Consider the following 16,534-nt stretch of genomic DNA (forward strand, 5'->3'; position numbering starts at 1 on the left):
TAATTTCTGTGCCAATTGATGATGATACAAGTTGCCTACCTAGATTAGACGAGTCACCCCAATTGCTTATCCCTATAATAACATATCTAGCTGTGTCTATTCGAAGCCAAGCTGGTTCTGAATCATCCTGTGCATTGTTCATCTCGCTTCCCTTCCCTCTCTTGGGTTGCTTTCTCTCTCTCTACAACCCTTACCTCCACCTCCCTTTTCTCTGTCCAATCACAGACCGTCTGCTGCACTAATATTTTAAAGTAATTGCACAGGGAAAATACTGCCACAATAAGATCCAGTGCTGAAGAGATATCTCAGTTGCATGGTGCCTTTCTCCCTGAGTAAGGATCTCATTTTGACACTCAGTACTTATTTAAGAAACTGGGTTAGGTGGTTTATTTATATACTCCAAAGAATGAGAGTTGGTGACCAGCGGCTCTCTGGTACTTTCCATCTAATGATTGTATCTGAATCTGTGAGCTCCGGATTTACTATGAGACCCTGTTGTAAAAAGTAAGGAAGAAATCAATCGCATTCTATGTGCAGAATCATCTTTTGGCCTCCACGAGCATGTGCAAGCATACATATCTGCACATCCGGTCTCAGCATGTAGCACTGCCATTCATGCAAACATTGCCCATTCAATGCCTTACACTCATGGTTTTTAGTTATTTATAACTGTTTTATGGATGCCACAGTCCTTGACTGAGCTGGTTGTTATGGAACTCAAACTCTGAGCTGTTACGACTCCCTCTAGACTTGTTCCTTCTGCACCACTTTCCATCTATGATATATACTCTAAGGGCTGCCATTTCCTCTCCAGCCATGCAACTGCTTCATTCAGTCTTTAAATGTGAGAAATGATATTTTCCTGTGTAAAATACATATAAATGTATTTAATTTTTTCTTGGTTTTGGTCCTTAAACTCAAGATATTGCATGGGTAGGCAATGATTCTACTATTCAGCTTTATGTATAGCTGTTCTATCTTGCAAACTTCAACTTTTCCAAAGAAAATAATGCTTTGATGACTAACTTTGGTTTATCCAATCCTAAAATGAGCATTAGCCACTCCAAGGTTTTTCATTGTCACCCAGCATTTGTGACGACAGAAAACAGAAAGTGTAAAGTATCAGTGTTCTGAGTGTCAATGTAAAGAAGGTAGAAGTAGGGAGGAAAATCACACGAGAACACACACACACACACACACAAACACACACACACACACACACACACACACACAGAGAGAGAGAGAGAGAGAGAGAGAGAGAGAGAGAGAGAGAGAGAGAGAGAGGGATAAGAAAAGGAGGAAGCAATTTCATATCAATTGGTCACTCCTCTTCTGAGTCTGGTCTGTACTACATCATCAGGTGGGCTGTGAAAATGACCCACAGTATATGTAGGAACCTTATTATTTACTGATCAACACCACTTGAATGAAAAAAAAAAGAGTGGACTGTACCAATGAGCAACACAGTCTTTGCCACACATTGAAATGAGGAAGGCAGGAGCTGAAGTGAGTTATCAGCCTCTGATAAAGGTGTTCTGAAACTCACTGTGAATGTTTGGCAGGAAGGTGAGCTATACTGTCTTCAGAGACTTCTTCAATGGAGGACATGCCCAACCCTGAAGGTAATACCTTACTCCCAGCTTCCCTGGGCACTTAACCCCTGAACTGAGCTATGTGGTCATAGGATGCTGTCATAAACTCTGCCATGTAAACATTTATATATAATGATATGCATCACCCAAACAAACATAAACACCCTGATGTAGACATACAGAAAGACATGCACAGCAGGCAAACTACACAAAGACACACATACAAGGACAGATACATACATGCATATTAATATCCTGTATTATTCAGAACAGTTTTTCAGTCTATGTTACCTATGCCACTTAAAATGAACAATATCATGATTATGTATAATATATTGTGATTATATAGGTTTATCCCCATAAATTCTCTTCTCTCTTCTTTCTCTAATTCCTAACCCTTCTGGCCTCTCCTTGTTTCATGCCTCTTTTTCCCTCCCTTCCCTTTTTTCCTGATTTCTATCTTCCCTCTCTTCTTTATCATATTGGGTTTAATATCCATTCCTCTGTAATTATGCAACCTACTCTACCCACATGCATTGACTAAGATGAAGAAGCCCAATTAGAGGCGAGAGTGCAGAAATATGGTTGCTCATGAGGACACCAACCCTCATCTCCTTGATCTGTATGCTAAGTTTTATCCTAGTGATTCAAATCTCAGAGATGTTTTAGAAATGAAAAGAATTATGAATCTTATCTCTTGTTTGAGACAAACATTGTTCCAACATTTGACAGGAAGCAGTGATGTTTCAAATACAATCTTTATAAATTAAGAGGAGGAATATATTTTTGAAATATTTCTATTTGAATCAAGATCTCATATACAGTAAACAAAAAAATCAACCATTGGGCTAACGAGTTCAACCATTGGGCTAACTAGTAGCATTGAGGGAGATATTTTTAAATACTTTGTTTTTAATTGTATGAATATTATTATATGTGGAAATGATGGAGTCAAACTGAGGGCACCAAGTCCACTGGACTTAAACTTCATTTTTAGCTGACCTCTATTTAGGGTTTAAAATCTCAAGCTTCCTTTGCTTCTTCATGATCTGATGCTGGTAATGACACAGAATCACTTGCCCTTTGTGATGGCCTGCATTTTGATAAGGTAAGAGCTCACCTGAAACTGAAAATCAATGTGATGTATATTTAAAATATCACTGTGGTTCAAGTCCTTGCCACAGAAGAACTCTTACATTGGATATATTCTCTGATTAGGTCTCCATGACTACAAAAAGAGCTGAGTGTGGCATGAAATCAGTATTCTCTCCATGGAGGTGTTCACTGGGAATAATATCACTGAGGCTCACTGGATAATTAGTCTAACCAGTGGTGCGGTGCATGACTGATAATTGAACCTGTCTTTAAAAATGTGTAGATTTTTAGAGAAAGTTATCACATGTCAAAATGTACACAAGTACTTCTACTTACACACACAAAGTGAAGGAGGGAGGAATGGGGACAAATACAGAGGTAGTGAAGCAGGAGAAAGGGCAAAGCAGAGGAAATGGATAATGCATCAGTAGGACAGAGTATAATATGTTAATGAAAATATATATCACAATGCAAAGTCAATTTTTCAAATAAAAATTTAGATACTTCAAGGATTACTACACACTATACCTGTCGACAGAATCTTTAAGTTGATATGGATAGACAGCAGAAACACAGAGGAGTACATCCCTGTATGCCTCTTTCAACAGGCTCTTGTGTGACTCAGAACTCTCTGAGGTTTCAAAACCTCCCTTCTTGTCCTGATTAGTCTGCAGGGATGGTTGTCTCTGAGCCCACACCAACATCCATTCTCTGTGTATCCTGCACAAGAAAACATGGCTGTGTCCTCAGCCTGCAAATTTCCAGGTAGAGGTTGTTCTTGGCATTGTCTCTGGTGAAGGTGAGTTGGCTTTTCATGGCTTCAGCACAGTTGATGGAGCTGTCTCTATTAATGTATGCTCACAACTGAAGACCCTTCCCTAGAGGGTGGAGGACCCTGCTTATATAGTATCACTGAATGTGAATCCAGAGGTTTAACATGAGTGTTTCAGGGACTTTTAGGCATCACTATGCCTTCCTTGGATTTCAGCAGCTCTACCTCACCCTGAACACCTGCAAACACAGAGTATTCTGGGTAGAAATCTATCCTAGAAGTCCAGCATCTTCCTATCCTGGTCATAGAAATAGGAGGCATCTCTTCCCAATGAAATCCTTTCTCAACAACAACAACAAGAATCCATAGGAGCCCCAAGTCCATGGTGAATGGTCTGTGTTCACTGCTGGTCAATGAATGTGAGAATCTGGGAATCCACGACTTGGATCCTCTGCCAGAGATACAGGTGTCAGAGTATATATTGTTTTCATGGGTACAAAAATAAGTCTTATTTCCTGATATAGCATACTCTGAAGTTGGACCCTTGGGAAAAGACAGTGCTCAGAGCAGATATAACATATCAAAGGCAACGATGACAGTTACAAAAAATGAAACAGTAAAGTACCTCTGTATACACCTTTTTCATTGTTATATATATATTAATTAGGTATTTTCTTCATTTACATTTCAAATGCTATTCCTGTATATACCCTTTTTTGTTAAGAATTATCACACAATTATCGGGTTCCTCTCTCTGCATATGCAAAGAACATGCTGTGTTTTTATAATGTCATGTCCCCTCAGTATAATATGAAAATAAAATCAGGTCACATAGTTGTGTTTCCCTACAGGAGCTCAGTCTTTCCCAGTTTGTGGTCTAGACATGGCTTCTCCTTGATGTGGATCTTTGACAAAGTCTGAGCTTCCTGGAAATGTTAGCAACACGCTTTCCTGTGATAGGGACACTTAGGACATTTCTGAACTTTATTCATGTCAGAGAGATGCTTTCCTCAGGCCATCTGGCTTATAAATGAGGAATACTTTGTTACTGTCTGATTATTGAGCAGAGGTTACTATGAAGACATATTTACAGGAAACCCATTTGTGTGCATCCTCCAGTTCTTTCTGTGATTCCCTATTAACCCCACCATTTTCTTCTCTTCATTTACTAGGCACCTTATGACTATTTCTTTTCTCCTACTCTTGTGTTTTGTATGTGTATGTGTGTGTGTTTAAGTCTAGTTTCATTCCTCCACTTTTATATACTGAGAATAACCTAGGCACTCAATTAATTTTTATAACAAGATACAATACCTTGCCACCAACATAGCATTTTCAGTAGACTTGGGATTTCCCCCCCCTCCCCCCAGTTCTCATGCTTCCCTTCTTCTCATCCCTTTCTCCTACCACACCACACTTTTCTTGTTAAATCACCAGCATTTCCATGCCCATAGACATGGGCAGGTTTTTTCCTTCCCAATCCACATTATGTATTTGAAACAGAGATTTTTTTCAGTTTTGTTCATGTTTCATGTAGTCTCAGAGAACACTGAGAAAGAGGATGTAGAAAGACCATGAGAGGTGGAGCATGGGGAAGAGTGTTGTTAATTACTGTCTTCTATACATGACCTGCTAAAGCGAGTCAGCATGTTCTGCCTAGCAGCCTGCAATGATTCATGCATGCACAGCAGGTACTTTTGCATTTACTAACCCAAAACCTGCTTGAGACTCAGAGAAGAACAACGACAGGGTGTGTGACCCTGTCAGCCAATTGGATGGTGGCAGCCATGTGGAGATGTTTGGGGAACAAAATAAATGGGGACCCTGGGGAGGCCGGGGGAGAAGTTGGGGAGGAAAAATATGCCATGTCTGGCCAGAGCTCCTTTGCTCTGGGCAGGCAGATATGGGGAGACCACCAGGTGCTTTTCACACATCCCTGGGTGGAGATTTAAGCCTCTGACCCATGAGGCAGGGTGTGGAGAAGAAACAGTTCCCAACCGGGACCCAGAGGAGACATCCTGTAGCCCCAGAGTTATAGGAGAGAGGGAATAGGGGAAGAAGTTAGAAGTTCTCAAAACTAACCAAAGTGTGCAGCAGGTATTCGTGGAGCAGAGACTTTTTATGGTTTATTATAGTAATGCAAGGGAAAGAGAGGAGAGAGAGAGAGAGAGAGAGAGAGAGAGAGAGAGAGAGAGAGAGAGAGAGAGAGAGAGAGAGAGAGAAGGCTAGAGTGAAATAAAAAGATGGAGAGAGGAGAGGAAAGAAGAAGATAAAGAGAGAGGTAAGAGGAGAGAGAAGTGAGAGAAGTGAGAGGTAAAAGACAAAGGAGTAAGAGAGTGAGGTGGGGGCCTAACAGCCCCTTTTATGGTCTTCACTGTTGCTAGGTAACTAGGGAGGTGTTTAGCCTGAAGGATAGAAGCTTGGGACATTGCTTACATGACTACTGACCATACTTCTCTTGTGGGGGCTGTGGGAGGTTGTACCTTAGGCAGGGCCCAGAGTTCCAGGAGCATGAGGGAACGCCTACTGTGTCATGCCTACCATATCATTTAGGTTAATTATGATTATTGGGGTTTAGACCTCAGCTTGACTGGATACCAGTCTGGCTGCAGGTAGCCCATTGCCACACAGAGATGAGCATATATGGGCAGAGGTGTTGTGGGCAGAAAGTATAAAGGCATTCTTTACTATAGCAATAAATGAGTCTTCTTTGACTTCTCATCTGGCTCACAGAAACTGTGTCATTGATTTTGTGTCTTCTTACCCAGTATTCCATAGACAAACTCGGAGAGCTTAAGGCTAAAACAACATAAACTTAAGGCTTAAAGCACTTGAACAGGGGTAAGAGGGACGCCTATGTACCCTGATATGATTCTAATGCTTGTATTGTTTTATGAGCCCTAGTTTTTGTCATGTGCCAACCACCTTGATTTGGCCTTTCCTTTGTTCTTCCTTCCTTCATATTCTTCCAGCATTGTGATGTGGCCTAAGTGACCTGCTTTTGCCCAAATCTTGCTAAGTTGGCTCCTTTTTGTTCTATGTTATAAGACCCCCTGAAGTGAATGAGAGGGCTCCTTTGTTATTCTTTGTCTGTCTGTGTATGTCAGTTCTTGTAGGGTTCATGACTTTGGATTTTGTTCATGTCTTCTCCACGTAAGAACTGACACCCCAGAAAACAGAAGAACCAAGAATTGGCACCCAATGGCCCTTTCCCATCTGAAGACATCTTGTGGGCATAGGGCCACAGCCTAATGAATTGTAGATCTTCCCCTCTAAGCTCAAGACATTTGGATCCCACATATAGTCTGTCTTGTTTGTGATAATTTTGCTTGTCTGTCCAAATTCAAACTGTTTTCCTGGCAGGGATATGGAGAATCTACCCTTTTATGTTAAGGAACCCCAAATATGATTTGGTTAGGAGAGGCCTAAAGACTAAACTGTCAGACCTTATGGGACTTTGGAATGTGGCTGAAATTCTGGCACCTTGGATCTCACCCAAGAACATGTGGGACCCCAATTTGTGGATTATAGTGCTCTTCTTCAATAGCAAGCAAAAGAGTAACTCAGGTGTTACCTCCTGTCTCTTGTCTGTTTATATTTGTCAGGCTATCATAGCAAGTCTTAAATCTTCCTTCCCTGAGTAAATGGTCACAGTACATAATAAATGTTGTCAGGAATAAGCCAGTACTGACCTCTCCATTGCCACAGCACTACTGTCCCCAAGGAGGGAAAGCACCTGCAACACCCTCCTGAGGAGGAGGAGGAGGATTCCATGCCCCCTCACATTACCCACCCTGTGCCAACACCACTATAGCCAGCTTTCTCATACTGCTTCCCCCCCCCAATTGCTACACCTCTCCCTCAATACTGGTGGTGCAAGATGCTGGAAATTAGACATGGGAAAAACCTGCCCTACCCCTCCCCTGTCATACCCATGACCTTTAAGATGGTGAGAGACCCTTGAAAATCTCCCAATCCTGCCATATCAAGTCTCTCCAGGATGGGACACATCTTCTCCCACTAAGGCCAGACAAGGCAATTCTGTTTGGGTATATATTCTACAGACAATCAACAGCTTTAAGGAGAACACCTGCTCCAGTTGGGGCAATCCACATAGAGTCTATGCTGCACATCTGCTACATATCTATCAGGGGCCTAGGTCTAGCCAATGTGTGCTCTTTGTAGGGTGACTCAGCCTTTGAAAGACCCCTAGAGCCTAGGTTAGATGAATCTGTTGATTTTCCAGTAAAGTTCATATCCACTTTAAGGCCTTCAATCCTTCAGCCAACTCTTCCATAAGAGACCCTGAAGTTTACCCAAGGCTTGGCTTTGGGCCTCTGCATATGTTTCAGATATCCAAGAGGAGACACTATTCTGTTCTCAGCAGTACTTGAACATAGGAACTCAACTCTCACAACACCATATAGTGATATAATTCCTCCATCAAGGCTACCCATACTACAAAAAAACCATACTTCTAAGGAATGCCACTTCCTAAAGGCCAATCATATTCAAACCACCACAAACCTCAATAACCCATTTCAAATGTTCTTGGTCAAAAGTGAAGTCTTTAAGAATTAGGAATTTAAATGTTGGTTCATACACACACACACACACACACACACACACACACACACACACACATATATATATATATATGGTCCAACCGACTTCCTGTTCATTGTATTTTACCAAAGACTGATCCTCAGCTTGGTCCTGCGTAACATGATACTGGATGCTTTATCGTTAGCATTGTGTGGAGCAGTTCACCTTACTTTTGTATGCTCAGATCCAGGATTCTAGTAATCTCATCCATCTGGCTTCCAAATCTTCCTCATGTTGCTACTCTGAATAATACTTCTCTAGCTCAAATGTGAGACACTAGGTTCTTTCAGTCAGTATCTACATCTGAGCTCTGGTCACAGTTTTTTCAAATTAAGCATCACCTGTGCTACTGGTGTTTATATGAATCATCATTGTAACAATGCCATTCTATGCACAATTAGACTTCAGTCCACATATTCTTTTCTGACACATTAGATAGAATTTTAGTTTATGTCCTTTTAATTTCCAGCAACTGCTTAAGATGTAAATTATGCACAATCATGTTTGAAGATTGATATCAGATTTGGATGTATTCACAAGGCATGAATCTCCTTGGATTTCAGATTTACCCTCTGCATGCAATTTAGGGGTCATACATTCAGATCTAGTATTTCAGAGTATTAACCTTTTCTACTGAGTTATCTCAAAGGGTAGATGTTAATTAATACTTTTTAGAGAGCCAATAAGTTCATAACAGAAAACCATCTCCACATGTTTAGGGTAAAATTTGATGCTTATTTATTTATTATCTCTGAAATCAGGAAAAACTTCATTATTAGTTTTTTTCAATTTTCTTTTATTAGGTATTTTCTTCATTTACATTTTTAATGCTATCCCAAAAGTTGTCCATACCTTACCCCCAACTCCCCTACCCACCCACTTCCAATTCTTGGCCCTGGCATTCCCTTGTAATGAGGCATATAAAGTTTGCAAGACCAATGGGCCTCTCTTTCCAATGATGGCCAATTAGGCCACCTTCTGATACATATGCAGATAGAGACACAGGCGCTGGGGGTTACATGTTAGTTCATATTGTTGTTCCACCTATAGGGTTGCAGACCCCTTTAGCTCCTTGGGCACTTTCTCTAGCTCCTCCATTGGGGGCCCTATGATCCATCCAATAGCTGACTGTGAGCATCCACTTCTGTGTTTGCTAGGCCCCAGGATAGCCTCACAACAGACAGCTATATCTGGGTCCTTTCAGCAAAATTGTGCTAGTGTATGCAATGGAGTGAGTGCTTGGAGGGTGATTATGGGATGGATTCCCAATTATGGCTGTCTCTAGATGGTCCATCCTTTCATCTCAGCTCCAAACTTTGTCCATGTAACTCCTTCCATGGGTGATTTGTTCACAGTTCCAAGAAGGGGCAAAGTGTCCACACGTTGGTCTTTGTTCTTCTTGAGTTTCATGTGTTTTGCAAATTGTATCTTGTATCTTGGGTATTCTAAGTTTCTGGCCTAATATCCACTTATCAGTGAGTACATATCACGTGAATTCTTTTGTGATTAGGTTACTTCACTAAGGATTATGCCCTCTAGGTTCATCCATTTGCCTAGGAAATTCATAAATTCATTTTTTAAATAGCTGAGTAGAACTCCATTGTGTAAATGTACCACATTTTCTGTATCCATTCCTCTGTTGAGGGACATCTGGGTTTTTTCCAGCTTCTGCTATTAAAAATAAGGCTGCTATGAATATAGTGGAGCATGTGTACTTCTTACCAGTTGGAACATCTTCTGGATATATGCCCAGGAGAGGTATTGTGGGATCCTCTGGTAGAACTATGTCCATCTTTCTGAGGAACCACCAGATTGATTTCCAGAGTGGTTGTACAAGCTTGCAATCCCACCAACAATGGAGGAGTGTTCCTCTTTCTCCACATCTTCACCAGCATCTGCTGTCACCTGAATTTTTGATCTTAGCCATTCTGACTGGTGTGAGGTAGAATCTTAGGTTTGTTTTGATTTGCATTTCCCTGATAATTAAGGATGCTGAACTTTTTTCAGGTGCTTCTCAGCCATTCGGTATTCCTCAGGTGAAAATTCTTCGTTTAGCTCTGAGCCCCATATTTTTAATGGGGTTATTTGATATTCTGCAGTCCACCTTCTTGAGTTCTTTATATATATTGGATATTAGTCCCCTATCTGATTTAGGATAGGTAAAGATCCTTTCTCAATCTATCGGTGGCATTTTTGTCTTATTGATGGTGTCTTTTGCCTTGCAGAAGCTTTGCAGTTTCATGAGGTCCCAGTTTTCAATTCTCCATCTTACAGCACAAGCCATTGCTGTTCTTTTCAGGAATTTTTCCCCTGTGCCCATATCTTCAAGGCTTTTCCCCACTTTCTCCTCTATAAGTTTCAGTGTCTCTGGTTTTATGTGAAGTTCCTTGATTCACTTAGATTTGACCTTAGTACAAGGAGATAAGTATGGATCGATTCGCATTCTTCTACATGATAACAACCAGTTGTGCCAGCACCAATTGTTGAAAATGCTGTCTTTCTTCCACTGGATGGTTTTAGCTCCCTTCTCGAAGATCAAGTGACCATAGGTGTGGGGGTTCATTTCTGGGTCTTCAATTCTATTCCATTGGTCTACTTGTTTGTCTCTATACCAGTACCATGCAGTTTTTAATCACAATTGCTCTGTAGTAAAGCTTTAGGTCAGGCATGGTGATTCCACCAGAGGTTCTTTTATCCTTGAGAAGAGTTTTTGCTATCCTAGGTTTTTGTTATTCCAGATGAATTTGCAAATTGCTCCTTCCAATTCGTTGAAGAATTGAGTTGGAATTTAATGGGAATTGCATTGAATCTGTAGATTGCTTTTGGCAAGATAGCCATTTTTACAATATTGATCCTGCCAATCCATGAGCATGGGAGATCTTTCCATCTTATGATATCTTCTTTGATTTCTTTCTTCAGAGACTTGAAGTTTTTATCATACAGATCTTTCACTTCCTTAGTTAGAGTCACGCCGAGATATTTTATATTATTAGTGACTATTGAGAAGGGTGTTGTTTCCCTAATTTCTTTCTCAGCCTGTTTATCCTTTGTGTACAGAAAGGCCATTGACTTGTTCGAGTTAATTTTATATCCAGCTACTTCACCTAAGCTGTTTATCAGATTTAGGAGTTCTCTGGTGGAATTTTTAGGGTCACTTATATATGCTATCATATCATCTGCCAAAAGTGATATTTTGACTTCCTCTTTTCCAATTTGTATCCCCTTGATCTCCTTTTGTTGTCGAATTGCTGTGGCTAATACTTCAAGTACAATGTTGAATAGGTAGGGAGAAAGTGGGCAGCCTTGTCTAGTCCCTGATTTTAGTGGGATTGCTTCCAGCTTCTCACCATTTACTTTGATGTTGGCTACTGGTTTACTGTAGATTGCTTTTATCATGTTTAGGTATGGGCCTTGAATTCCTGATCTTTCCAAAACTTTTATCATGAATGGGTGTTGGATCTTGTCAAATGCTTTTTCTGCATCTAACGAGATGATCATGTGGTTTTTGTCTTTGAGTTTGTTTATGTAGTAGATTAAGTTGATGTATTTCCTTATATTAGACCATCCCTGCATCCCTGGAATAAAACCTACTTGGTCAGGATGGATGATTGCTTTAATGTGTTCTTGGATTCGGTTAGTGAGAATTTTATTGAGTATTTTTGCATCGATATTCATAAGAGAAATTTGTCTGAAGTTCTCCATCTTTGTTGGGTCTTTCTGTGGTTTAGGTATCAGAGTAATAGTGGCTTCATAAGCCGGACGGTGGCCGGCTGTCTGCGGCCAGCAAAGGGTGCTACCTCAGCGGCTCTGTGCTTCTGCCTGTCCCAGAAGCTGTCTGGTTCTCTGGTGCACCCTCTCATCTGTTCAGACTAATTTCCTAAGTTCCGCAGAGTCCCAGAACCAAGATGTTCTCACTTTTTAATTGCTGATCACAATACCATTGTGTAAAAGAACCCACATGTTCTGTATACAATCTTTGTTTGAGGCACATCTGGGTTATTTCCATCTTTTGGCTATTAACAAATAAGGCTGGTATGAACATAGTGGAACATATCTCCTAGCGGTAATGTGGAGCACATTTTATGTATATGCCCAGGAGTGGTATGGCTGGATCTGCAGGTAGAACTATTTACAGTTTTCTGAGGAACTACCAGATTGATTTCCAGAATGGTTGTACCATTTTGTAATTTCACCAGCAATGGAAAAGTGTTTACATCCTCACCAACATGAGCTGTCATTTGAATTTTTATCTTCACCATTCTGATTGGTATAAAGTAGAATCTCAGGGTAGTTTTGATTTGCATTTCCCTGGTGACTACAAATATTGACTGTTCCTCTAAGTTATTCACAGTCATTGGTGATTCTTCTGTTCAGAATTCTCTGGTTAGCTCTGTAGTCTATTTTTAATTGAGTTATTTGGTTTTGTGGAGGATAACTTCTTGAGTTCTTTATATTCTTTGGATGTTGGCCTTCAAGGGGATTTAGGGATAGTGAAGATCTTTTTCCAATCTGTAGGGTGCCATTTTGTTTTATTGACTATGTCCTTTGCCTTACAGAAGTTTTTCAGTTTCATGAGATCCTATCTATCAATTTATGATTCTAGAACCTGAGCCATTGCTGTTTTGTTCAGGGAATTGTTTCCTGTATCAATGAATTCAAAACTAGTCTCCACTTTTTGTTCAATTAGATTTAGTTAATCCAGTATTAGGTTGAAGTCTGCCATTCACTTTGATTTGAGTTTTGTGCAGGATGATAGATACAAATCCATTTGCATTTAGGTCAGCACAATTTGTTGGGGATGCATTCTTCTTATTATGATTTTTATTATGATTATTGGATTCTCTGTCAAAAAATCAAGTGTCCATTACTGTGTGGTATTATTTCAGATTATTTGATTCAATTCCATTGTTAATAATATCTGTTTCTATACAAATACCGTGCAGGTTTAATAACTATTGCTGTATAGTACAGCTTGAGGTCAGGGATGGAGCTTTCTCCTGAAGTTTTTTTCATTGTTCAGGATTGTTTTAGGTACCTCAGTTTTTTGTTTTTCTCTATGAAGTTGAGCTTTGCTTTTTCACACCATGTAATAATTTAGATTGGAAATTTGATGGGAATTGCACTGAATCTGTAGATTGATTTGTTAAGATTGGCATTTTCATTATGTTAATTCTGCCTATCAATGAGCATTAGAGTTCTTTCCATCTTCTGAATTCTTTGGTTTCTTTCTTTAGGGACTTGAAGTTCTTGTCACACACATCTTTCACTTGCTACATTAGACTAACACCAAGATAGTTTATATTATTTTTGGTTATTGAGAAGAATGTGGTTTTCCTAATTTCTTTCTCAGCCACTTTATTTTTTCTATAAAGGAGGGCTCCTGAATTCTATGAAGCAATTTTGTTTCTAGCCACTTTGCTGAATGTACTTATCAGCTGTCAGAGTTCTCTGGAAGAATTTTGAGTTCACTCATGTATATTATCCGATCATTCACCAAGTACAATACTTTGAATTTTCCTTTCTAATTTGTATCCTCCCCATCTCCTCTAGTTGTCTTACTGTCCTAGCTAGAAATCTAAGTACATTATTGAATAAATAGAGTGAGATTAGGCAACTTTGTCTCTGACTTTTGTGGAATTGCTTTAAGTTTCTTTCAGTGTTAGCTATTGCCTTGCTGCCATTATGTGCATTGTTGTACTATGTTTAGGCATGTCCTTTGAATCCCTCAACCCTCCAAGACTATTTTTACCCTTTTCTCTCTCTTCCTCTTTGTTTGCTTGTTTCCTTCCTTCATCTCTCTCTTTATCTTTCTCCCTCTTCCTTCCTTTCTGTCCCAAATATTTCCTCTTTCCAGTTGTCCCCTATCAGGGTCCCTCTGCCCATCGCTACCACTTCACTTCTGAGATAGTGGGAAGCAATTGGGTGTTGCTGCATGCTGATATATCAAGTCTCTGAAGCCTTAAGCTCATCTTCACCTCCTGAAGGACAAGACAGACATCTGCTACATGTGTGCCAAGGGACTCGATCCAGGCCCTCTGTGATTTTTGGTTGGTGATGAGTCTCTTATATCTCCCATGGATGCAGGTTTATTGACCCTGTTGGTCTTTCTATTGGGTTGCTATCCCTTTGATGTCTCTCAATTATAATCTGAACTCTTCCTTAAGGATCCCAATCTCCATCCAATGTTTGGTTCTGGGTATCTGCATCTGTTTCAATAAGATGCTGTGTAAAGTCTCTCCAAGAATAGTAATGCTAGAGAAATGCCTGTAAGCATAATGGAGCATCATTAATTATGTCAATGACTGGTGTATGCCAATTGCGTGCGTCTCAAGTATGACAGGTTATTATTTGACCATTCCCTCAGGCTCTCCTCCATTTCTGTCCCTGCATTTCTTTTAGACAGAACTGATTTAGGGTCAAAAGTTTTGTGGGTGGATTGGTGTCCTTATCTATCCACTGTCAGTCATGCTTGGGTATAGGAGGTAGCCTCATCAGATCCATATCTTCACTGTTAGCTAAAATAGTTGAAAACATTTACTAGTTTTCAGAGCTGGGACAATTCACCTTGCATTCCTACTATTCTTAGATTAGGTCTTTTAATGGTATTTTGGATTTCTTGCATGTATTTTGTAAGGAATTTTTTAGATTTACTATTTTTTTTGACTGATACATCAAGTTTCCTATACGTAGGGGAATTTCCCCCTAATTAATTGATTAGATAATAAAGAGGACAAGAAGCCAATTGCTGCATAAAGAGGAGGAGGTGGAGCTTCTTGGTCTGAGAGAGAAAGAGGGGACATGGGAGGAAGAAACAGCCCTTTTATGGTTAGGCTGGGAGTGAGAGGAAGCAACATGTAGATGAGTAACTCTTAGACCTGGTGGTAGCTTCTATGTTGGAAGATTCCCATCATAAAACAGTTGATGAGTTTAGAGTGATTGATTTTGTGTGTAGCACTTGTGTCATCTGTGATTTTAAATTAAGATTTTGTGTTGTTTTTCATTCAAGATGAGTTAGGTGGCCTGACAGAAAGAACAAACGCCAGGAAAAATTTGGCCAGACTTTGGAAAGGGAAGATGGAGCAAGGACCAAGCTCCAGGGGGAGAAGTTAGCACAGTAGTGTACAGGTTGGAGAGAGTGCACACTTAGGGTTCTGGGGGACCCAGAGATCAATGATCTTGGTACTCTGGAAAGGCAGAGCCAGCATTTGTGGGAGAGGCGTGGCCTAGGAGAAACATGCAGTCCTGGTCTCTGGCTATGTACCAGGTTATGAACAGACATAAACCAATGATGTAGGCTCTTACACAGTTTAGCATCGATTGGTTTGTTTTTTAAAACTACATGATATTCCTGGATACATGGATCAGTATTTATGATGAATTTTGGAAGAGAACTGTCTTCTAATTGGAGGGGTAATTTTTTTCAGTAGGAAGTTCAGTGATTCTGAGTATGTACCCAAAATGTCTCAGCACAGTAAGGGAAATGAGTGCAGAAAAGGAATCTAATCTATATGGCTCCAGATAGTAGATTGTTGAAGGGGGTGGATTTTTGGCCATGCAACTTGTCTAGAGTATTTGTTCAATAATTTACATACAACACCAAGGACATAGAGATGGTCCTCTAGTACAGAGAGTTAGAACCTTGTCTATGTGTCTATTTTACTGTTGTGAAAAGTCACCACATCCAAGTTCAGTCTTATTCAAGAATACAGTTATTAGTGGCTGGCTTAAAGTTTCAGAGGTTCAGTCTATTATTATGGTGGGAAGCATGACAGCATGCTCACAGTCATAGTGTTAGGAGAATCGATATTCTACAACTTGAATTGAAGGCAGCCAGGAAGAGAAACTCTATCCACTTGCAGGCAGAAGAGGGCTCTATTCTGCACTGGGTAGAGCTTGAACATAGGACCATAGAGCCTACCCCTACAGTGATGTACTTCCTGCAACAAGCCACAAGCTCTCCTAAAAAACCCTAATATTTTCCCTATCCATGGACCTAGCATACTCAAACCATCACAAACCTCAGTAACATATTTCATATATTCTTGGTCAAAAGTGACATACTCAAGGATTAGAATTTTTAAATATTGATTCTGAATATGTTAGGCCCAACCCACTTCTTCAAGGTGTCTGCATAAGAGGGGCTACCACCACCATGAAAAATTATGCCCCCCCCCCATCTCCAGCCCCTTCTTTGGAGCCTGGCAAACCCAGGCAAACCAGTCGTCGCTGACAGTGAATCCAGAGGCTGCACAGTAGAGTATCATGGACCTTCCAGGCTGCACTAAACCTCCCCTTAGACTTCTCCAGCTTCACCTCACACTGGGCACCTTCAAACAGAGAATTCTGAGTCAGAAATTGTCACTAACAAAACAAAACCAAATAGAGAAACAATACAATTTTTCTGTTTCTCATGTGCCCACAACAGATAGAATCTTATCTTTATGAATTACCTTTTCAAAGAATGACAAGG

At 40.2% G+C, this 16,534-nt stretch overlaps 1 pseudogene and 1 further gene; both read right to left on the bottom strand.

Moving 5' to 3' along the window:
• The window catches only part of Igh (immunoglobulin heavy chain complex), a 2,751,187-nt gene that overhangs the window by 519,211 nt on the left and 2,215,442 nt on the right, over window positions 1–16,534 (bottom strand).
• Window positions 16,084–16,380, bottom strand: Ighv5-13 (immunoglobulin heavy variable V5-13; annotated as a pseudogene). The gene is given in 1 exon segment: window positions 16,084–16,380. A coding segment is annotated over 1 exon segment (297 nt).

Source organism: Mus musculus, chromosome 12, assembly GCF_000001635.26.
Source record: "Mus musculus strain C57BL/6J chromosome 12, GRCm38.p6 C57BL/6J".
Classification (NCBI taxonomy): Eukaryota; Metazoa; Chordata; class Mammalia; order Rodentia; family Muridae; genus Mus; species Mus musculus.